The 22,504-nt window shown below is 62.3% G+C and overlaps 3 protein-coding genes across 6 annotated transcripts; 2 read left to right on the top strand and 1 right to left on the bottom strand.

The window, feature by feature from the left end:
• Positions 1-466: 466 nt before the first annotated feature.
• Positions 467-12,941, top strand: RELL2 (RELT like 2). 3 transcript variants are annotated; one of them, XM_014261197.2, is made up of 8 exons: positions 467-2,165; positions 5,126-5,339; positions 6,999-7,058; positions 7,138-7,204; positions 7,472-7,660; positions 9,871-10,504; positions 12,005-12,038; positions 12,159-12,941. In XM_014261197.2, exons 2-7 carry the CDS (start codon positions 5,132-5,134, stop codon positions 12,035-12,037), a joined length of 1,191 nt encoding a protein of 396 aa, XP_014116672.1. In that variant the 5' UTR covers positions 467-2,165; positions 5,126-5,131; the 3' UTR covers position 12,038; positions 12,159-12,941. The 3 variants fall into 3 exon arrangements, with proteins under 3 accessions (XP_014116672.1, XP_014116673.1, XP_087919716.1); XM_014261198.2 differs by having other exon boundaries at positions 468-2,165; positions 12,270-12,941; XM_088063590.1 differs by lacking the exon at positions 467-2,165 and adding an exon at positions 3,174-4,445 and having other exon boundaries at positions 12,270-12,941.
• A 256-nt stretch (positions 12,942-13,197) lies between these two features.
• On the bottom strand, positions 13,198-18,597 carry FCHSD1 (FCH and double SH3 domains 1). Of its 2 annotated transcripts, XM_014261213.2 has the most exons (19): positions 18,456-18,597; positions 18,136-18,233; positions 17,740-17,785; positions 16,835-16,908; positions 16,467-16,611; positions 16,255-16,391; positions 16,114-16,177; positions 15,898-16,026; positions 15,636-15,758; positions 15,460-15,555; positions 15,277-15,384; positions 15,068-15,172; positions 14,638-14,871; positions 14,468-14,551; positions 14,204-14,360; positions 13,916-14,121; positions 13,701-13,797; positions 13,561-13,628; positions 13,198-13,398 (listed from the first exon to the last, which is right to left on the bottom strand). In XM_014261213.2, the coding sequence occupies exons 1-19, from the start codon at positions 18,474-18,476 to the stop codon at positions 13,333-13,335; spliced, it is 2,058 nt and encodes a 685-aa protein (XP_014116688.1). In that variant the 5' UTR covers positions 18,477-18,597; the 3' UTR covers positions 13,198-13,332. The 2 variants fall into 2 exon arrangements, with proteins under 2 accessions (XP_014116688.1, XP_087919713.1); XM_088063587.1 differs by having other exon boundaries at positions 15,277-15,555.
• A 1,699-nt stretch (positions 18,598-20,296) lies between these two features.
• On the top strand, positions 20,297-22,488 carry LOC102107015 (proteinase-activated receptor 3-like). Its single transcript, XM_005532669.3, has 2 exons — positions 20,297-20,440; positions 21,297-22,488. Exons 1-2 carry the CDS (start codon positions 20,344-20,346, stop codon positions 22,313-22,315), a joined length of 1,116 nt encoding a protein of 371 aa, XP_005532726.3. The 5' UTR covers positions 20,297-20,343; the 3' UTR covers positions 22,316-22,488.
• The last annotated feature ends 16 nt before the right edge of the window (positions 22,489-22,504 follow it).

The raw sequence follows: 22,504 nt of genomic DNA, 5'->3' as shown, positions 1-22,504 counted from the left end.
CACCAGCGGCCCACGGCTGCGCCCAGCCTCGCCCGGCTGCTCCCTGGTGCCCGCACAGCGGGCCTCCATCACCCCAGCTGCCCCCGGTGACCCGCACTCACGTGGAGTTGTGCCGCAGTCTCAGCTGCCTGCCCTGTACCTGCCCCCGGATGCCGGCTGGACTCTCTCCCATCACCCTTGTGTCCTCTCCCCAGTCATCCTCAGCTCCCCCAGTTACCCCTCCCTGCCCCTCACCTGCTCCCAGTTACACCCAGCAGATCCCAGTTGCCCACTGGATTCTCTTCTGTAGGTCTGCAGCTGCCTCCCAGTCATTCCCAGTTACTTCCAGATGCCTGCTGGATTCTCTCACACAATTCTACACCTGCTCCCTCAGCTGCCACCAGTCACTCCTCCCTCCTCCTCACCTACTCCCAGGTGCTCCAGTTACTCACAGCGAGCCCAGCTGGCCACTGGATTCTCTTTTCCAGGCCCCCAGCTGGCCCCCAGTTACTCCCACTTGTCTCCCAGTCACTCCCAGCCCCCCACGCCCAGGGCACAGGGGATGGGGCAGTGAGGTTTCAGTGGGACACCCACACCTTGATGGCATTCATTCCGTTCTGGGAGAGCCAGCTCCAATCCCTGAGGGATGGGGACCTGCCACCACCAGCTGTCACCTGTCCAGGTCCCACCCTGAGAAGGTGCAGGTCCTCCAGACCTTTGGAAAGGCCAGGCAGGAGGAGGACAAAAGCTGCCTGGAAAATTGCCGGGTGTGAGGAGGCAGCAGAATGGGGGAAAACCTGGAGCTGACAAGAGATGGAAACAGGACTGTGTTGTGAGCGGAGCTGGCTGGGAATGGCAGCAAAAACCCGCTCCCTGTGGGCTGGAGAGAAGGAAGGATGAACAGAGCAGGAAGCCTTGCCCAAAGGCTTGGAAAACCAAGCCAAAATCAATGCTTGGTGCTGCCAGTCTCCCGCAGACAGGAGTTTGGGATGAAGGAAGCTGTGCTGGAGACAGGCTGCTCATCCCAGCGGGGTCTCAGGGAGGGGCAGGACCCCCAGGAGCTGCCTGAGGATGGGCACCAGGGCAGATGGGCACCGGGATGTTCCCTGGCAGTGGATGCCAGGCTGGGATTTCCAGGAGATGGAAACCCTTTGGAAGCAGCAAGAGGAGCTTCCTGCCTGTATGGGATGGGGGGAATGGCAGGGAATTCTGGCTGCAGGTGGAAGAGACAAATGTCAAGGTGTGATTAAATCGTGGGGTTATTAAATGTTATTTCTGGCTGTCTCTGGCCCCCCTGAGGGGACACTGCCCCCTCCACACCGCTCCTTGTGTGGGTTTCCCTTCAGGATCCCAGCTCCAGCCTGGAGCAAGGATTACAGGATGATTTAGGGGACAGGACATTTCATCCCAATCCCCTGCCAGGGGCAGGGACACTTCCAGAGGAGATCCAGGACCCTCTCACCATCACCCTGCAGGGCACAGCTGTGGCTGGGGACACTCAGAGAGGTCACCTGGCACCGAGCCCAGCACCCACCGTGGGAGATAAGCGGGATTTACACGTGCTCAACACCACGGCTCTACTGGGAACCCACGAAGCGCTGACGTCTTGGGCTGGGTGACGATTGTCCTGTCCCTTCTCCACCAGCTGCTGCCAGCAGATAACGCCTGGCTGGGGACATGGAGCCACCCAAACAGCACATCCCAGTGCCTGGCTGGGGGAACGGGGTGAGCAGAGGAGAAACACGTCCCTGCTTCCAGCTGGGATCACTTTTGCTGCCTGAGCTGTCTTTCTGGAAGCCGGTTGCTGCTCCGGGCATATTCACGGGTGTTGGAGCAGAGCAAGGGAAGCATCGGAGAGGGATATTTTTAGATGCTCTTTGTGCTCAGAGAGCAAAACCAGGCTGTGGTGTAACGGCCATTAGCTGCTGGGCATGTTTGAAAAGCTGAGGATTCAGGGGCACGTTTGACATGATGGAATGGAGCAGCTTTGCAGACAGGACGGCAATTTTTGGGCTGAGCATTGAAGTGAAGATCCCAAGAGGAGCCTGGATCTGGGCAGCCCGGCCCGTTTAGCTGCCACACGGGGCCAGGCTGGCTGATCCCCCAAAAGGACGTGTTCACGTGTTTGTGGGGTGACATTTGCTCCAGTGGCTACGGAAGAGGTGCAGCAAAAGAGCGGACAAGAGGTAACGTGGAATTTATGGTCTCCTTTCCCAAAGGCACCTTCCCTCAATTCCTGTTCATTTTCTCTTCCACCCTGTTAATATCCCACGCCACACCAGCCTTCTCCACAGGGGAAATTGTCCCTGCCTGTGTCAGGGAGTGGGGCTGGATGATCCTTTAGGACCTCCTTCCAACCCAAGCCATTCCATGAGTCTGTGATCCCTAACTCCTCTCTTCTCCCCACGTGCACTGTTGCATCACCTCTGGTTATGAACCTTCCCTTTGAGGGTGGCAGAGCCATTTCTGCAGCTTTTCTCCTGCCCACCCAGGAGCTCTGAGCTCTCACTTGCTCATGGTGGAACCTTGGTGAGCCACTCAGGTACCCCCTGCCACTCCAGGGGAGGGTGAAAAATGTGCTCTGGCAGCACCCACTGTGTGCAATCCTTGGTGTGGATTGACAGCTCAAATGCTGGCTGTTTTGGGGCAGAGAGGAGCCAGGGTGTTGTTTATGGGTCACCTGTGAGGTGCTGTGTGGGACCATTAAATGCTAATGGGGTCCTGCAGCAGGACAAGGACTGAGCCCCTGGAGGGACACTGAAGCTGAGCAGGATGGAGACTGGGAGCAGGCAATGCCTGATTGGGGGAATTAGGAAGAGAAACATGATCAACCGAGATAATCCAGCTGCAGAGCCAGGAGGGAAAAGTTTGGCAGCAACAGAACCCCCTCCTCATCCTTGTTCACCCCACGAAGGCCAGGACTTGTCCTCAGGCAGGGCCAGGCTGCTGTGCCACCCTGTGTCCACAGCTTGTGGAAATGCCTCGACACCAGGGGCTGTGGGGAAATGGGAATCTCCCTTCAAAGTGGGGAGTCCTGATCATCCTGGCATGGCTGGAGTCGGGAAGGGGGTGGGATGCTGGAAGGGGGTGGGGAGCTGGAAGGGGGCAGGGTGCAGCAATGCGCTGGGTGGGCGGGAGCACCCAGGAGGAGAAAGAGCGATTTATTGTGCAGGACAGCGTGCGTGGGCACGAGGAAAATGGGAATACGCTCACCATGACTGTGTCCCCTCAGGGCCCTGCAGAAACCCAGACCTGCCAGTTCCCCCTCTGCACAGAAACAAGGGCAAGGAGCAAACTGCCTTTCAGGTTTACTTTGTGAGGTCCTCCTCAGCACCGTGATGTAGCAGCTTGTTGGCCCAGGGGTTTGGAGACCTCGCCTCTCCCATGGCCCAGCAATCCACGGCAGGAGGAAAAGTCTCATTCTTGCCACAGATATTCTATCCCAGGGCCTGTCTCGCTGTCAGGACAGTGGACAGATGGGTGTCACCTATGGTGACCTCCTGAAGTCACACTGATGGAGGAGGCTCCTGAGAGCCAACTTGGTCACCTGTGCAGAGGGGCAGGAGCTCTCAGCAAGGCAAGGCTGAGAGCCTGGAGGAGTCCCAGGTTGTGTCACAGACCGTGGTGGGATAATTCCCAGGGAGGAATGCGTGCATGGATCGGTGCTCGGCTCGGTGGAGATGGGCTGGGAGGGATTTCAAGGGTTTCGCTCCTCAGGGTTTGGATGGAGAACTGGCAGGTGGCTGAAGAGGAGCAGGTCTAATTTCCAGTAGCAAAGGAGTGGCGAGTGAAGCCTCCCAGGGTGAGGATAATGTGGTGGAGATGGAGAAGGAGGATGTGGGACCACCACAGCTTGAGATTTTAAGTAGTTTAGCCACTCCTTTTTTTAGGAAGGAGGGGGACACAGGAGTCTCCCGGGGCTCTTTTTCCACCATCTCCTGGTGCTGGGATCCCAGTGTGGGTGTCTGCACCCCTCTCCCCACCCCACACACGCTGGTGTGTGATCAGTCCTGATCTCACTGAGCCTCACTTCCACCCTTCTCCCTCCCGTCGCCAGGGCTCAGTGCCCTAAAAATCAAGGAAAGGAGGGTGCCAGGGGAGCTCGGGGCTGGCACGCGTGCGGGTGAGGTTATTCACCCCGGGGCGGGCGGCAGCTTCCCTGAGCAGCGCTCCTGCGTGTCCTGCTGCAGCCTCCGGCATCTCCCCGAGCTCCTCTCCGCACCTTCCTCCGCCGAAACAGCTCCGGAGAGGTTTTTTTTTTTTCTGGGATCGGGACAGGCGGGTGCTGTTGTGGCAGGGAGAGAGCAGCAGGCAGACGCAGCTGGCTCCTTCCCGGGGAAGGCAGGCAGGGAGCCGGGACCCGGAGGATGCTCGCCGCGGTCCCCAGCCGCGGGGATGCGGGGTTGCTAGGAGGCAGGTGAAGGTGAAGGTGAAGAGGAGAGCGCTGCGGAGGACCGCAGGCCCGGGTCCCGCCGCAGCGGGGCCGGGGGACAGGCGGGGGGGACCTTGTCCGTGCCGGGAAGCGGAGCCGGCGAGTGGGAATGCGGGCGCTGAGCCCTTGGAAGGGAAGAAAGGAGCCGGGAGCGCACAGAGGAGCCGGGGCGGAGGGAGCCGGCTCGGTTCTGCGGGAGGACGATGCGGGAGCAGCCGGCGGCTCGGCCCTCCGCCAGCCCGGCTGCCGCGGCTCCCTGCCCGTGCCGCTGCCGGCGGAGGGCCTCGGCCGTGAGTACCGGGGGCTGCGGGAGGATGCTCGGCCATCCCCCGGCAAGGGCGAGCCGGGGGACGCCGCCCGCCGCAGAGCCCCGGGCAGGCCGGGGCAGCGGTGCCCTTGGGGAGCCGCCTGCGAGGGACGGGGGAGCGGCGCAGCCCGGGGCCGGCGGGCCTGCGGGGACGCTGCCGCCAGCGCTGCCCTTGGGATGCCTCTCGGCGGGGGCGTGCGGGGCAGCAGTGTCCTTGGGAGACCGCCAGGAGCCACCTCTCCCTTCTCCGTGCGGCCCCGCACCGCGGCGGAGCTTGCGGGGCGAGCCGAGCCCTGCGCAGCCACCCCCGGCCGGGAGCTGCCCCTTGCCCCGCAGCAGCAAGGGCGGGATGGGCACAGGGCGGGGGCGAGCGCCGGGGCTCTGACCTGCCTTCCCCCTCCTCGCAGATCCGCATGTCAGACCACAAGGACCCCAGCGATGGGGATCCAGATCCCCAGCACGGCATTACTGTGGTCTTCCTCCTTGTCCTTGTCTTCTTCATCATGGGGCTGGTGGGGTTCCTGATCTGCCACGTCCTGAAGAAGAAGGGTTATCGGTGCCGGACTTTCCGGGATGAGCTTGACCCAGATGACAAAGAAGGGGTGGAGGAGCTCGAGGATGGTGAGTGCTGGGGCGATGGGGGCTCGGTGGGGGCTCGACCATTTGCCTGGAGCGGGCTGGTGCTCCTCATACACCCTTCTGGGATGTGGGGTGGGGCTGGCAGGGTTACCTGTCACGTGTGGCTGGGTTGGGGCGCTGAGAGCAGCAGGGTGTTCCCTGGGGATCGGGAGTGTGAGGGCCAGGATCCCTGTGATCCACGAGCTGCCAACGGCTGCAGGTGACAGGGAGGTGGGAACCAGTGCCTGGCCCTTCCCAAAGGAGCATAATCACCAAAAGGTAATTCTGATAAACATCCAGGACTTGCTGAATTCTCAGTATCTCAATCATAATCCCTGTTCCCTCAAGGAAAACCTCTCCCAGCTGGAGCACAAGCTGTCCCTCTGCCCCTCTGGCATTAGGATGTCTGGCAGGGAGCCAGCTGGTGTTTGCTGTTGGTCATGCCTTCTTCTAGCCCCCGCTGTCTTCACACAAACCAGAGAAACAGGGGTGTTGCTAGAAGGGGAAGGGACCTGTAGGGAATTTTTTCCATGGCTTCAGGCCACGGCAAGTCGCTCTGGGGTGGTTGGATTGGGAAGTCAGTGCCGCATCGAGCGTGGGTGCCTGGCCCAAGCGAGCTCTGTCATCCGGCGCTTTCCTGAGTCTCTGCTGAAGTGGGGAACACACGCTCCTCCGGCTGCTTCCCAGGCTGGGAACAGCCACATGGTGCTACAGAACTCCCCCAGCTCCCGTGTGCCATCGGCAGTGCTGGGGAGGATCAGCACCTCCTGCTGCCGCTGCCTGTGCTCGGGAGGGAAACGCGGCTCCTGCGGCTCACCCACGGCTGCAGCCAGAGCTTCCAGGATGTCCATGGATGTGCTCCTCTGGCTTTAGCATCTTGGCTGTGACATGGAGACAGTGTCTGAACCTTCCAGGATGGGCTTTGCCCACAGCCAGGCCACACCACCCCACCACAGCCCGGGGAAACATCTCCGTGGGCTTCCAAGATGATGGAAGCAGCCCTTGAGCCTTTGAGGCAGCTACCAGCCAGACCACAGCTCCAACCTGCTCACAGGAACATGTCACACTGCTGATCCATCCATCCATCCATCCATCCATCCATCCATCCATCCATCCTGCCTCCAACAGTGGCTGGAAGCAGGTTGAGGTGAACATTGTGGATGAATTCCACAGCAGAGCAGGCACCAGCCAAGGTTCCTCAGAACAACCTTTTAAGCTTTTAATGGTGCGCAGCTCTGGGGCTCTCTGTATCATGGTGTGTTCCCCATTCCCGTGTTTAGCAGGTCCCTGTGGGTTTATTTGGGTTTGTTTTCTGTGGATATGTCCTGTTTACCCTTGGAGCCTTGAGCATGTGCAGCATCCTGCAGCTCCAAGGCTGGACAAGGACCCTCCTCCTTTGACTTTTTGGGACCTGCTTCCCGCTCATTTCAGCGGATGCTCCCCTGTTGGGAAGGAGCGACACAACGCCCTCTCCCTGCACACGCAGCTGCTGGCTCAGCGGTTTCTTTTCCAGGAGGAGGGATCTGGTATTCCCCAGTGGCTTCCCAGTGTGACAGGGGACATGAGGCTTCTCCAACATCTCTGCTGATGCAGCTGCTCCAGGGAAGGGATGAGTGAGCCAGCCCGAATGCCAGCCCTCAGTGCCACGTTGTCTCTTTGCAGATGAGGACAAGAACGATGACACCGTGGAGAAGATCGTGAGATGCATCATCCAAAACGAAGGTGAGCACTTCCATGGGCCGGCCCAGAGCTCTGCTGAGCACTTTCGCTGACGTATTCCCGTTTTTTCCTCTGTCTTCAGCAAATGTGGAGGCCCTCAAGGAGATGTTGGGGGAAAATGAAGGGGACGTGCCAGTGCCAGTGCCCAGGTGAGGGAAGCTCACAGCAACTTGTGGCTGGGAGGGAGGGAGGGACAAGCAGCCCCTTTCCAGCTGCTTCAAAGCATCTTCCCAACGGAGAGTGCTGCTCTCCTGAGGGTTTTGAGGAGTGTCAAGTGGAACAGCTCTTCCTCATTCCTGTCCCCAGCAGAGGTCCCCCCCCAGAGCTGCTGCTCCCAGAGCTTGCTGCAGTGGGGCTGCACCAGGGCTGGGGTGTCTCCCCGAGGTGACACGACCTGTCATGTCCTTCTGTTGCAGCCTGTGTCCCCACAGTAGCAGCCAGGACGGGGGCCCACCACATCACCACACGGTGCACCTGGGCTCCACGCAGGCCCCCTGCATCCACTGCAGCAGGAGGAAGAGGCACCCGCTGCAGCGCCAGGGCCGGTCCAAGGAGGGCAAAAGCAGGATGCATCCTGGAGAGACCACCGTCTTCTCAGTGGGCAGGTACCCAAATGAGCTCTGCCAGACATTTCCCTGCTGGAATGAGCACCGTGAGCTCTCCTCAGTCCTCCTGCTCCTTTCCCACTTGCCCAGAGTTCTGCATTGAGATGCCCCAGCAGCAGCAGCAGCTCTGCAGCTGGAGCTCCTGAGGACCCAGGTGGTTCCTGCACCTGGAAATGCCTGTGGTACGTGGCAGGCTGTGATGCACTGGTGGCTTCCCTCCTTCTCTGGGAAGGTGACTCAAGCTGGGTTTTCCTGCTGAGTCAGTGCTGAGCACAGCCCCAGCCCCGTGTCCTTTCGGAGCCCGCTGTCCCAGCCCGGTGCAGGCAGGGCCCTTGCTGCCCAACTGGGGGCTTCAGGGACCTCGTTAAGGGGGGCAGAGGGGACAGCATGTCCCAGGTGTGAGCCACCACGTACTCAGAAGGAAAGAGTGGCTGTGCTGCTCCAGGTCGCTGCCTCCAGCGATGTCTGTAATTAGATGACACAGCAGCAATGTAAGAACACGGGAGTGTTCCTGATACTTCCCACAAATGCTTTCCAGTCCCCACCTGGTTTCACCTCAAGGGACTTCCTGAGCTTCCTGTGGTCTCTGTGTAGTCACTAACCTGTGGATCAGTCCGTAGGCTCGCCCAGGCTGCCCCATTCCCCAGCAGAGAGGGTTAGGAAAGTCTTCCTGGGCTTGGCTCCCTCCGCCTGTGGTGACTGGGGCAAGGTGACAAAGTGACTGCTGGTTCCTGGATGGCCACCGTGGTGAGACACAAAGTTCTGTCATGCTCAAATTGTGCACAAGGTCTTCATTCAGGTCCTGAGCCTTGACCAAACTTCAGGTCGTGGTCCAGAGAGTCAGTCCTTTCATGGGAATGCTGAGCCAGAGTGGGCATGGAATTGTGGAATGGTTTGGGTTGGAAAGGACCTCGAAGTTCATTCCAGTGCCACCCCCTGCCATGGCAGGGACACCTCCCACCATCCCAGGCTACTCCAAGCCCTGTCCAGCCTGGCCTTGGGCACTGCCAGGGATCCAGGGGCAGCCCCAGCTGCTCTGGGCACCCTGTGCCAGGGCCTGCCCACCCTGCCAGGGAACAATTCCTGCCCAATATCCCATCCAGCCCTGCCCTCTGGCAGTGGGAAGCCATTCCCTGTGTCCTATCACATGGATTATTCCACCATCACGGGCAGGACCCTCAGCAGGGAGGTGAGCTGGGGGTTTCTGAGGAGCTGGAGAAGCAGTGAGACCTGCTGGACCTCTCCAGGCCGAACTGCAGCTCGGATCACGTCTTGTGGACACTGCCAGCTCCTGGCTCCCTCCGTCCTGTAGCTGTCCTTGGAGGCGGTGCCCAGCTCTGCACAGTTCCGTACTCACCGCTAATTCATTCCCTGGCTGGTGCCCAGCTCCATCCACTCCTCCATGTCCTTTGTCCGTGCTCTTCCCAGACTCACTCACCTTGGAGTGCTGGACAAGATGGTCTCCTTTCCCAAAGGCACCTTCCCTCAATTCCTGTTCATTTTCTCTTCCACCCTGTTAATATCCCACGCCACACCAGCCTTCTCCACAGGGGTAATTGTCCCTGCCTGTGTCAGGGAGTGGGGCTGGATGATCCTTTAGGACCTCCTTCCAACCCAAGCCATTCCATGAGTCTGTGATCCCTAACTCCTCTCTTCTCCCCACGTGCACTGTTGCGTCACCTCTGGTTATGAACCTTCCCTTTGAGGGTGGCAGAGCCATTTCTGCAGCTTTTCTCCTGCCCACCCAGGAGCTCTGAGCTCTCACTTGCTCATGGTGGAACCTTGGTGAGCCACTCAGGTACCCCCTGCCACTCCAGGGGAGGGTGAAAAATGTGCTCTGGCAGATTTTTGCCAAACAACTCCTTCAGCCTTTGATCCCTGTATCCAAACCACTGCCAAAACCCCGTCCCTGCCCTCACTCAGGGCACGCTCTCATCCAGGTTGTCTCGGAGCATTTCCAGGAGCTGTGATCCATCTTGCTGCTGGGAGGGCAAGATCTGGATTGAGATTTCCATCCTTCTCTTTCTGTTTGTTTTGCTCAAAATGAAGGGAAAAATGACTTTGGGGGGCACAGCTTGCGTGGGTGTGAATGAGTCGGAAAGGTTGGAGATCACGGCAAATAGTGATCCAGAGCTGGAGGTACGGGCAAGCTGGGAATCCAGCCATGAGGACAGCATGGAAAAGACTGCTGTGTCCTGCCCTCTTTGCAGGTTCCGTGTCACACACATCGGGAAGAGACCGCCGGTCCAGGAGCAGCAGGACGGCACGCTGCCCGCCGGCAGCCGGCAGCCGAGCACAGAGGAGCTGGAGCGCAGCAGCGAGAGGCTGCAGTGGGAACGGGCTCTCAACGGGACTGTCCCCACGGGTGCCCTGCAGAACGGAGCCATCCAGACGGGCACCCAGAGCGCGGGCAGAAGCGCGGAGCAAAGCCTGTCCGCCAGCCCAGCTGCGAACACACCAGCCAGCTCCGGCACCCGTGACAGCCGGCGGGCGGACGTGGGCTCCGGCCCGCTGGGCTCCGGCCCGCTGGGGTCTGGCAGAGCCGGGTCCAGCCTGGTGGGGCCTGGCACGGCGGGGTCCCTGAAGGATGCTGGCTCTGCTCCCGGGAGCTCGAGCCGCCAGCGGAGGCTCATGAGCATGCCGGCGCTGGGAGTGTCGAGTCCCAACATCCCAGGAGAGCTGGCAAGGGAAGGAGCCGGCATCTGCCTGGAGGAGATCGGACTGGCGTCGGCAGATGAAGTGTCGGATATTCACGGGAGCCTGAGCCTGCAGGAACAGGCCGATGAGTTGGGGAGAGACGACAGCAGCAGGAGACAGTCAGGAGGGGAGGACGGGAAGCAGCAGGTATGTTCCTCCTCTTCCGTGTGGTCCCCTGGACTGGAGGGGGATTGCTTTTTTCCCACCCATTTTCCGATGTCTGAGGCAGTGGAGTGACTGTGACGGGTCCCGCCCTGCTTCGGGGGCAGTGGGAGGTGCTGCAGACCTGCTGCTGGCTCCCCTTGAGGAAAGGACTCCTTCCCTTTGTGCTTGAGCTCTTTGGGGACATCCATTGGGATTTTGACCTGGGAGAGCTCCAGTGCTGCACGTGGTGTCCCCAAAATCGTGGCCTCAATGGGGTCCAGTGTGGCCAGTAAGGAACAGGCAGGGACAGATTTCTCCAGGAGCCTTTCTTACCTTGGAGGCCCGGAAATGGTGAAGCCAAGTGCTCATTTCTTGGCTGTTTTTCCCTGCTCCTGAGGAGCTGTGCTCAGAGAGGAGGAAAGCCCACCCTGCCTGGAGCTCTCAGCACCCTGGTGTACCCAAATATCCCACCCAACCACCTTGCTGGAGGGGTTAGAAAGCTCCAAGGGATTTTTTCCCTTGAATTGCCTCTGTGCTGTTACCAGTGAGCAAATGAGGCTGGTGTGGTGGTTCAGACAGCCAGCATTTCACTCACAGCCTCACACACTCATTCATGGCTCTGCAACCAGCAAAAGGTGATTGTTGCGGAAGGGGGCTGGGAAACACCCCCTGTGTAATGTCAGCAGCTCCAGGAGCCGGCTTTAACTTGCCTCACAAAACCAGCACCAGGGCACATGTTGGCAAAGCCCTTGGAAGAAAAAGGAAGCCAAATGCCTGGGTAAAATTCCTGGCATGCTTCAAAGCCATGGAGATCCCCTGGGGCTGGTTCTGCAGGAGCTGCACGGGCTGGGCACGGCCCAAGCACATGCCAGCAGCCCTTGGCAGGGGGTGGGATGGGGCAGGCCTGGGAAAAGTGCCTGGCTGGATGCTGGGTAAGGACAAAGCAGGATCCCACTGTTTCCCTCTTTGCTTTCTGGTGACCAGGCTGGCAGGTTTGAGCTGTTTCATGGAGAAGGGCAGCCCATGGCAGGATAGAAAAAAGGGCTGCAGCCCTTCCCCAGAGACCTGGGGAGGTGGTGACAGGTCCCACTGAACCTTGGGTGATCCCTCTGATCCCTGGGGAAGCATCCAGGCACATGGTGATGTCTGTCCCCTCGGTGGTGCCTGGATGCTGCACGTGGTGCTGGCATGCTCCAGGACATGGAGTCCCCGGGAGAATGGTGATGGCACCTCCCTGGGATATTTGTCACCAAGCCCTGGTGCCACTTGAACCCTCCCCATCCCCTCAGTCACAGTCAGAGCCAGCACGAGGGCTGTTGGCTGCTGCTCACCACGTCCTGCAGGTGATGGGGAAGGGCAGAGATGGTGCCTGGGCTGTCACCGCTCCTGCAGACTCAGTGGGGTTCTGCCCGCTGGCCCTTGGGTCACTGCTGTGGTGGGGGGGACCCCTGGGCCAGCACCCCGCTCCCACGGGAGTGCTGACATCCCTCCTCCATCCCACAGGAGCCCAGCGCCGAGGAGCAGGACCGTGTGTGACGTGAGTGCTTGTCCCCTGCCTTGGGACAATGGCTGGGGTGGGGGTGGGAGGGCACTGTCCCTGCCCCTGGTGGGTCTCAGCTTGGTGCTGGACATGGAGAGAATATCTCCATTTCTCCAGGGGGTCGGGAAGTGCCAGCCACAGGCGGTGACTCCGGGAAATCCCGTTTGCGGGTGGTGGGGAGGTGCCACGGCTGTGGGGACAAGCCCTGTCGTGCCCCTCTCCCCTCAGCTCCTCTCCGCTCCCGGCTGGAGCGTGGACGGGAGGCGTGCAGCCCCTGGACCCCTCGGGGCTGGGGGCTCTGCCGTGGGGCAGCCGCGGGGCAGCCGGCCCCGGGTGGGCATCTACGCGCTTGGCATGGCCGGAGCGACGCGCCGGCGTCACCGACAACCGCGCTCGGCGCCAGCCTTCATCCCATTGGCAATAGGTACCCGAGTCCCTCCGCACCCTCCCCGGAGACCCCCCCCGAGGGACCCTCGGGCCTGGCAGGGGCAGGACAGCACCCCGAGCCCGCTGCCCCCGCGGCCCCCCAGCTCCGGGGGAAGGATCAGAGGGGGCCGCGGTGAGGGGCAGGGATGGAGGCAGCGGCTTGAGCCCCCCCCGGGGCGGTGGGGAGCACCCACCCACCCCAGGCACCCGGCACGTTGACCACAGAGCACAGCCCCCCGCCCCCGGGCACGCAGAGCGGGCACAGGCACAAACCCTGCACCGGCAGGTCCCTGGGAGATGCTGGCGGAGAGAGGAGCTTCCAGCCCCATCCCGGCACAGGAGGGGCCGGAGCCCGGCCCTGGGGGCACGATGGCCCGCGGCCAGGCCAGCGGGCAGCGCCGGGGCCCGCGCCAGCTTCGGTGTGTAACGCCCTGTACATAGACGAGCTACAACCATTAAAGCTGCTGAACCCCTCGCCAGGGCCAGTGGGATTTATTTGGAAAAGCCTCCCCACGCCCACTCCTGCCTGTGGGGAGGTGCTGCGGGGGTCCAGAGATGAGCCCCTCCACCCCCAGGAACCAGGGCTGTGCTGGGAGTGCACACGGGATGCCAGGCAGGAAGGGCAGAGGCAAGAGGGGGGTGAGATGGGGCCTGGCTGTGGCACTGGGCACCCCAAGAGAGGGGTTCTGGGTGCTGTACCAGGATGCAGGACCACTCTGCAACCAGCACTGGGCAGGATGCAGCCCCTGCAGAGACCAGCTCGGGGCATGGGGCAGCACCAGTCCCCACTGCTGGGACAGCAGCCTGTGGTGGCTTGCTTGGGCAAAGCTTTTTGGGGCTTGGGGGGCTGGGGGGACCCACAGGGTCAGCTGAGGTGAAGCTCGGGGTCGGGCTCGGGGGCTCTGCCGGGCGGCGGGGGCGGCGCACGGAGCTGCAGAGAGGGAGAAGAGAGGGAAAGGGAGTGGGAGAGAAGTGGTGCCAACACGCTGGGGCCACTCATCCCCCTTCAGACCCTCCAAAACACATGGGTGGCTCCGTGACAGAAGGGCTTGGGCAGGCTTTGGGGTCACAGCATCCTTGTGAAGGGACTTACCGGCCGCAGACGCGTGGCTGCCAGGTCTGGGGAACTCTGCCCGCTGCCCGTGCCATCCTGCCAGCAACCTGGGAGGGCCCAGCAGCTCAGCCCGGCTTTCGGGGCTCCCCCAGCCCCTTCCCAGTTTCCCCAGCACTCACCTCCCAGCGCTGTCTCAGGAGCAGGGCTGGGGACCAGGCTGGCCCCGGGTGCCAGGCCAGGAGGGGAGAAGGGTGGAGGGGACGGCGATGGCAGCTCCTGGGAAGACACAGCCAAGAGGGATGGCGATGGTGGGAAGGGGATCTTCACCTTGGCACTCGTGGAAAATGAGGGGTTGACCGTGCCGGGGTGACACAAACCCCCTCCTGCCACCAACCTGCCCGGCTGCCTCCCGGGTCCCGGTGAGCTCCTCCACCACCAAGGAGGGGAAGACGCCGACGCGGCCGTCGAAGTCGCCGGTCCAGAAGCCATCGTCCACCTCACCGGCGGCGCGGGGCAGCACCCGGATGATGGCTCCCTCAGGGAAACTCAGCTCCTCGGGGCTCTGCCCCTCGTAGTCGTACAGGGCTCGCACCAGCCAGGCTGTGGGGAGGGTGGGGAGGGGGCTCAGCAGCCTCTGGATCCCGTCCCCCTCCCTGGGGTGGGGGTGACGCCCAGCACCCACCTCCAGGCTCCAGCACCAGTTCTGCAGCCATGATGCTGGAGAGCTGGCGCTGCAAGGCAGAGGGTCCTGGGGGGCCGAGCCCAGCCCCCGAGTCACACCCCAGGGACAGCAGGTACTTTTCAGGGACGTAGCCGACCTGCCCTGCCTTGTTTCGAGCCTGAGGAGGCAAAAACCACATGAACATCCCAGGCTCCAGAGCGGGGTTGGCCTGGGGACCTCCAAAACGTGTCCCCCTGTATGCAGGGGGGCTCAGCCTGCTCCCACCTTCACCCACTCCTCTGCATCCCCATCCTCGATGATCTCCAGCTCCTCGCCCTGGCTGATGGACAGCTCGTCCGCCTGGCAGCCCTGCAGGAGATGGGGACAAAGTGGCAGAGAGGCTGAGGTGCCATCCCTGGGCAGGCAGGGTGAGGGCCAGGCAGGCAGGGCCACACCTGGTAGCCAAAGATCACCCGGCAGGTGTAGGGGTAGGTGCGAGCAGCAGGCCCAGGCTCATCGTCCTCATCCGGCTCATCACTGTCCTCGTAGTCATCGAACTCGGCCGGGTCCAGCCCCGTGGGGGTCTCCTCACCTGTCCCCACCATGGTGGCCCCGGCCAGCCAGGCGTCCACGTCCAGCCCTGCCGCCCGCAGCAGTGCCAGCCGTGCCTCGGCCTTCACTCGGCTCACCTGGGGACACCACACACTGTCACAGTCCCCAGGATACCTCTGCAGGTGTCCCAACCCCGTCCCCAGCGTGGTGGCATCCCCAGTGCCACAGCCCAAGTGCATCATCCCAGCCAGTACCCCTCCCTGTCCCTACATCCCCCACTCTGGGGGTGACAGATCTTGAAGCCACCCCAAGCTCCCCGGCTGCGGGACTCACCTCTGCCTTCCGGATGTTTTCCCTCGCTTCTTCCATCTGCCGCTCCACGGCCGCCGCTTCTGCCTCCGGCCCCTGCTGCCGCCTGGCCTCCAGCCGCTGCAGCACCTGGCCGGGCACCCACAGCTCAGGGAGTGGTGGCAACCGGCGAGGGGCTGGAAAAAGCCTGTCCCTGAGCCCCCGGGTGCTCCGTGGGGCAGGACAACACCCACCTCCTCGCTGTGCGCCCTGTTCTTGTGGTCCCGGGCCACCCGCGTGGCCCAGCGCCGCGCCTCCTTCTCCAGGCTGGCCCCGTCGTCTGCTGGTGGCAGCAGGCACACCTGGGCAAGGACACGGGGGTGACAAAGGGGTGGCTGTGCAGACCCCACCTTGCTGTGATGACCCCCTCCACTTACCTCCTCCGCCCCGGAGAGCTGGAAGCGCTGCTCAGGCGCCAGGGAGAAGGCGGGGTGGTCGTGCAGGAAGAGGAGGAGGTCCTGCTCCCGGCACACCTGCAGCAGGGGAGCGGCATGGGGCCGAGGGCTCAGCCATGCCCTCCTGTCCCAGCCAGCTCACGGGACAGTGCTGTTACCCGTGCAGACGCCTCCACAACACCCTGGAACCAGTCCCGGGTGGCCCGGCAGGTCTCCACCTCTGTCCGGCTGGCGGCCGACAAGTGCTCCCGGAGCCGCTCGTAGAGGTCTCCGTCCAGTGCCTGGGGGAAAGCGGGTGGGAACCCCCCCAGAACTGCCACATGGAGCATTCTTGATCCCCCCCAGGGCAGCCAGCCCTGGCCTTGTGCCCTCCCTGCTGGTTCCTTGTGGGATCTTAGGGATGGGGCAGGGGGGTCCAACCTGCATAGCAGTGGGCAGCTCCACACGCTGGTAATGCTCCAGGTGGGCAGAGGCAGACACCAGGGCAAAGCTGTACTCGTTCTGCACCCCTGCCAGCTGCCTCGAGTGCTCGGCCAGTCGCGCTGAGAACTTGTGGGGATGTGGACAGTGAGGCTTGGTGATGGTGCCCTGTGTCCCCCTGCATCCACCCACCCTGCCACCCCCTGCACCACCAACCTTGGCACTGAGCTTTTGCAGACTGGCCTTGGTGTGAAATATCCGCCGGTCGCTCTTCCGGAGGCTGGGGAGGACGGGAGAGGTGGGCATGAGACCATCCCACAGCCACAGCAGCCCCTGGGCCCTGTGCCCCCCACTCACCGCGCCTCCACATCGGCTGCCTTGTCTTTGGCCACCTCGCTGCTGCGCTGGAGGTGGCTGAACTGCTTCTTCGCTTTGTCCAGCTCCTTCACCGTCTCCAGCAGCTCCGCCTGCGCCTTCTGCAGCCGCTCGATGCCCTGTGGGGAGCGTCAGCTTGGGGGGACAGCTGTCCCCACCACCCGGGCACGGGGGACATGTCCTCGCCCCGGTACCTTCTTGAGTGTCCTCTCCTTGGAGAGGCGGGCGCTGCGGGCGGCCTCGGCGGCCAGGGCACGGTAGCTCTCGGAGGCGGTGACACGGACCTGCCCGGCGTGCACTGTCCCCTCGATGACGCCTTTCCAGACAGCGGCCACGCTCCTGCGGGCACAGGGTTAACGCAGGGCCGGGTACTCCCTGCCCCTTGGCAGCTTTTGGGGATGCCCAGCAGGACCCTGGAACTGGGGACATCCCACCCGCAGCTGCATCCTGGTGACACCCAAATGCTGGTTGGAATTAAATGTCTCCAAGTTGGGAGGGTCATGGATGGGGCACAGCCAGTCCCAGGTGATTGTCCCCAGTCCCGTCGCTGTCCCCAGCCCACCTGGAGTCGCCGGCCTCGCCACGGCCCCGCTGCCAGTCTCTCTTCATGAACTGGCTTGCCAGCCGCTGCAGCGCCTGCAGACAGACCCGGCATCACCGCCACTCCCTGACCCTGCCGAGCACCCCAGCACCCAGCACCCCCAAAACTGGGCTCCCCTACCCCAGCTGCCCACCCCATGGACCTGGGGACGTCCCAGAGCACAGACACACACATCCCTGTGGCTCAGTGTCAGCAGGAATCCCATCGTGCTCCCCATGAGAAAATGGATATGTGACACATGGGGAAATGTGGAGACATGGGGAGACTTTTTGGGGGGCAGCCACCACAATGAAAGCTCGTTGTGGCTTTTGGGACAGAGCACCTGCAAGGGGACATCAGCGAGGGACACTGGATACAGAGACAGAGGAACCCCAGCAAAGCCAAGCACAGCAAGACCCCAGCCCTGGGGGGACAGTTGGCCCCAGCCTGGGGCGCGTGAGGAAGGGGAGTGACATGGTGACCAGCTGCAGGAAGGGGGGACACAATTCTGCCGCAGGATGTCCCCAAGGGATGCTGCAGGGACATCTCACATCAAAACCAAACTCTGACATTTCAGAGCAGCGCCCTGCGATGACCCAGCAGACAGCGGTTTCCTCCCCCAACAAGGTTTTCTCTCCAGGCTCCCAAAACACCCAAGGTTTGTGCCATGCTGTGCTCAGCAGAGCCCCCAGCGGGTGCTGAACGTGGTCAGGGTCCTCCAGGCAGGATGAGCCATCTGCCGTCACCCTCCAGGGCCAGCACGGAGCAGCCAGGCTTGGATAATTTCTGAGGCTGCCCATTGCCTGCGTGGGGCCGTGCCCAGGCAGGCAGGATGAGGCCTGGGCCTCCCCAGGACATTGATCCTGAATCCCGTGGCATCTTCTTACCTGCCCATACTCCCTGTCAATGGTGGCCCTCTGCTTGCTGTAGGACCTGGGGGGAGAGGGGACACAGAGAGGGGCAGGGATGGGCCATCCCTCCCATCACCTCCTGCCGCCATCCCTCTGCCATCACCCCTTCCCATCTCCCCCTGCCACCATCCTGTCCCCATTAGGCCACCCCAGAGGGTGATGCAGCCCATGACCTCGAGGTGACAGGCTCAAGGTGAGCCGTGCCCGGTCCCTGGCCCAGCCGTGCCTGGTCTGAGCTTGGGGGCACACACAGACACACACACACACGCACACACACGGGACGAGCTGTTTCATCTCACTCTGGGGACACACACACACGGCATGAGCTGCCCGGTCTCAGCTCGACCCGGCTGTCACCCGTGTGGGCCGTACCTGATGTCCTCCAGCAGCTCGGCATCCCGCTGCTGTTTGCTCTGCAGGCCCGACAGCTGCTCCAGGAGATGGACCCGCAGCTCCTGGGTGAGCTTCACCTGCGGGATGGTCCCGCTCAGCCCCGGCGGGGATGGGCTGCGGGCTGCGCTGCCCGCCCTGCCCGGTACCGGTGCCCACCGAACCCCACTCCTGAGTGCCGCCCAAACGCGGCCTCGCTTCCCCAGCCCCGTGAGGCTCCGGTCACGGCTGCAGGACACGACAGCGAGGGAGGACCCGGCCGCGGTGACCCGCCCCATGGCTCGGCCTGGCCCGGCGCTCACCTTGCGCGGCGGCGGCTGCATCGCGGCGCGGCGCTGCCCCGGCCCCGGTGCCGGTGCCGATCCCGATCCCGATCCCGGTGCCGGTCCCCGATCGCCGCCGCCCCGACCCGCGCGTGCTGAGCCCGGAACTGCCGGGCCGGCCTCGCCCCGCCCACAGACCACGCCCCCACAGACCACGCCCCACAAGCCGTGCCCCCAAAAGGACACGCCCCTAGACAAGACACGCCCCTAAAGTGACCCCGCCCCAGATTAGGCCCCGCCCACCAGGCAACAGACGGACACGCCTCAGACCACGCCCCCCACCCGGAGCCGCGCCCATTTCATTGCGCGACAGGGAAGCCCCGCCCATCGCCCCCAGCGGGGGCTGCAGCGCCGCCTGGTGGTCGGTGCTGCACGTGTGGGCGGGGCGATGGGATGGGGGACAGAGGACACAGGGACACGGGGACATGGGGACACGAGGACATGGGGACACGAGGACATGGGGACATGGGGACACGAGGACATGGGGACACGAGGACATGGGGACATGGGGACACGGGGACAGTGGAACATGGGGACATGGGGACACGGGGACATGGGGACATGGGGACACGGGGACAGTGGAACATGGGGACATGGGGACACAGGGACACAGGGACACGGGGACACGGGGACACGGGGACATGTGGACTCAAGGAAACAGGAGAACAGGAACATACATGAGTAAGACGAGGACACAGGGATATGAGAGATGGAGATGTGGGGGCACAGGATCACAGAGACATGGGGTGATAGGGAGCACTGTCCTTGGGCAGGGAGACATGGGGAGTGCTGGGGCTCACAGCCCTGGGATCACTGAGAACTGAGTTCTCCTGCATGAGGACGCACAGGACACTGGTCCCAGGATGTGGTGACACATGGGGTGTTGGGGCACTGGTCCTGGGATGCGGGGATGTGTGGGACAATGAGGGGACAGTCCCCAGCACATGGATGTGTGGGGTCCCACATCACATGGAGGACACAGAGCCCCTGGCTTGCCACATGGACATGGGCATAGAGCTGAGCAGAGGCATTCAGTGGGGGCCACCTGGAATCATGAGGGACCCCCAAGCAGTCCCTGTCCCTCTGTTCCCCTGTCCCTCTGTCCCCCTCCCAGTCCTCCCCCATTCCCTTCATTTCTCACTTTCTGTCCAGGTTTTTCTCTGTCTTCCTGCACAGCTTATGGCTCTCCCCACAGTCCCATTCATTCCCATCTTTCTCTTCCCATGGCATTTCTGGGGTTGGCTGCACATGTCCTGGTCCCCCCAGCACGAGCCCAGCATGAGGCTGGGCTGGGGATGTGTCACTGGCTCTGTTATTCCCCTTCTTAGCCAGGAAAATAGACCGGAGGTCACTCAGCCACCCACTTGGTGACAAGAAGGGAACAATGCAGGGAGGCCCCATCTACACCAAGCTGTGACACCAGCTTGTCAGCCTGACCCCAGTGATGGCTCCTGGGCATGTCTGGTCCTGGCAGGGCTGGGCAGGATGCCCAGTGCCCTGGAGTGCTGCAGTGTGGCAGGGACACATGTCACCAGGCTGGGCACTGGCTGCCACCCTCCTGTCCCACACACCGGGCACAAACAGCTCCATCTTCCCGCTGTGGTTCTCCTGTCTGCCCCCAGTTGTCTCTTGCCCACTTCCTCCTTCTCACGGTTGTGTGATGGCAGCTGGAAATCTCTCCCCCCTCGATGGCTGGATCCCCCGGATGCTGGCGGTGGTGACAGCAGGGCTGTGGGCACGACATGGCGTGACGTGGTGGAGCCAAAGGGAGGTGTCAGCAGGGAAAGGGACTGGTGGCAGTCCTGCTGTGTCACCAGCCCCGTGCCATTTGTGCTGGCCCGGCTGGCTCAGTGGCTGCTCCACAGAGATGTCCTGGCTGGTGCTGTCACCTGCTTCTGCTGCTGCCTGTGTCACCCTCCTGCTCGGCTGTGCCTGGTTTGGCTCTGCCACCCAGCCCTCCTCAGGTAAGTGCCTTGGTGGGTCTGGGAGTGGTGGGGTAGGGCAGGGACTCCTCACTGGGACACCCCAACATCACGCCCCATGACACTTGGAGGTGATGGCTGGATGTCACGGGGAGAGTTTGGGGCCCCGCTCATCTGCCTTCCCTCAGTGTCCACATTGAGAATCTGAGTGAAGACCTGAAACCCAGAGACAGCATTTCCCCTTTTGGCAGCAAAATTCAGATTACTGCTCTCGTAACCTGAATTTTCCATCCCCTGGATGTGGAGAGGGGGCAGAGGTTGTGGGAGACAACCAAATGCAACCAAAGCCCCCCGGGGTAGGGTGTTCTGGGGACCATCAGGATAGAAATTCTGGAGCTGGGGGTGATGTGCAAAGCCTGTATGGCTTTTTTTTTGAGAAAGCCAGAAAAAGGATTTGGTCCTGAGTTGTTTCTCTGGTAGCTGGGGCCTTCCTGTTCTTCACTTTTGCTCTTTGCACATAGTGAAAAGCCCCTGACCACAGGAAGAGATGTCTCTGGCTGTGGTGGGGAGCTGAGCTGGGGAGATGGCTGGGACTGTCCCAGCCCTGCACTGCTGTGGGTTTCCCATCTGCCCTCCTGATCCCGTTGTGCTGGGCTGGGTAGGACAAGGGACATCAGCAGCTCCAGGGATGTGGGAGCAGAGCAGGGCAGGGCTGGGCTGGCACCGCTGCCGTGGTGGCTGGCACAGACTGTGGCTCTGCAGGGCGAGGGCAGCAGGATGCTGGGGACTCCCCTGGTAGGGGACAGGGAGATGCCACCTCCTATGTTCAGTGGTGGCTCTGCAGGGAGGGGTGACAGCTCCTGCTGCAGGCTGAGCCTGATGCCTCGTGTCCCCACAGCGCTGGTCAGAGGGCGATCGCTGCTCCGCCTCACTCCCCAGGAGAAGAACGTGTGCTCCCAGGCCTCCGAGGAAGATTTTCTCAACAGTACCCTCAGCACCCGCCTCCTGCCTGCCCTCTACTCCATAGTGCTGCTGGTAGGGCTGCCAGCCAACGCTCTGGCCTGCTGGGTCCTGGCCACCAACTTCAGGAGATGCTCCAGCACAATCTTCCTGCTCAACCTGGCTGGGGCTGACCTGCTCTTTGTCCTCCTGCTGCCCTTCAAGATCTCCTACCACCTCCTGGGCAACCACTGGCTCTTTGGGGACTACCTGTGCCGCACCATGGTGGCCTTCTTCTACGGAAACATGTACAGCTCCATCCTCTTTCTCACCTGCATTGGCCTGGATCGCTACATCTCCGTGGCGCACCCGTTCCTGTGGAAGGGCTCCAGCTGGATGAGGGCCAAGGTGGGCATCTGTGTGGGCATCTGGCTGGTGGTGGGGCTGGGCATGAGCCCCCTGCTCTTGCGCTCCCACACACACAACATCTCCAGCCTGAACATCACGACGTGCCACGATGTGCTAGAAAAGGAAACCCAAAGGTTCTTTGGCTACTATTTCCTGTCCTTGGTGGGGCTGGGCTTTGGCCTGCCCTTCGTGCTCATGACCGTCTCCTACAGCTGCATCCTGGCACGGCTGCTGGCCAAGGGAGGGAACCACCGGCAGGTGGTGCGTGTCCTGGCCCTGGTCCTCATGGTCTTCATCCTCTGCTTCACGCCCAGCAACGTGATGCTCTTCATCCACTACCTGCTGGAGCCCACGGGGTGCAACAACAGCACCTACATCTCCTACGCCCTGGTCCTGGTGCTCAGCGCCTGCAACAACTGCTTTGATCCCTTCATCTACTTCTACGTCTCCCAGGATTTTCGGGGCTGGGTCCGGGATGCAGGAGGCCGTTGCCTGCAGGGGCTCGAGGCCTCGTTGGGGAGGTCCACAGAGAAGATGGCCCTGCCCCTGAGGTCCAGCGGGCAGAGCTAGGGCTGCCAAGCTGTGCCCCCATGCCTCGGGGATGAGGGAGCCTGAAGTGTGCCCACCACGAAGGGCTGGAAATAGACTTGGGAAAAAATTCCCACCTGGATCTGGGGTTCACGAGGATTTTGCCTCATTTTTGCTCCCCTGATGACAGCAGCGCTGCCCAATCCCATGGGACCCCCAGCTGGGTGCCTG

This window comes from Pseudopodoces humilis, chromosome 17 (assembly GCF_049639895.1).
Source record: "Pseudopodoces humilis isolate 2021_Gansu_Grassland_sample_001 chromosome 17, ASM4963989v1, whole genome shotgun sequence".
Lineage (NCBI taxonomy): Eukaryota > Metazoa > Chordata > Aves > Passeriformes > Paridae > Pseudopodoces > Pseudopodoces humilis.
This window is presented reverse-complemented; position numbering and strand designations above follow the sequence as displayed.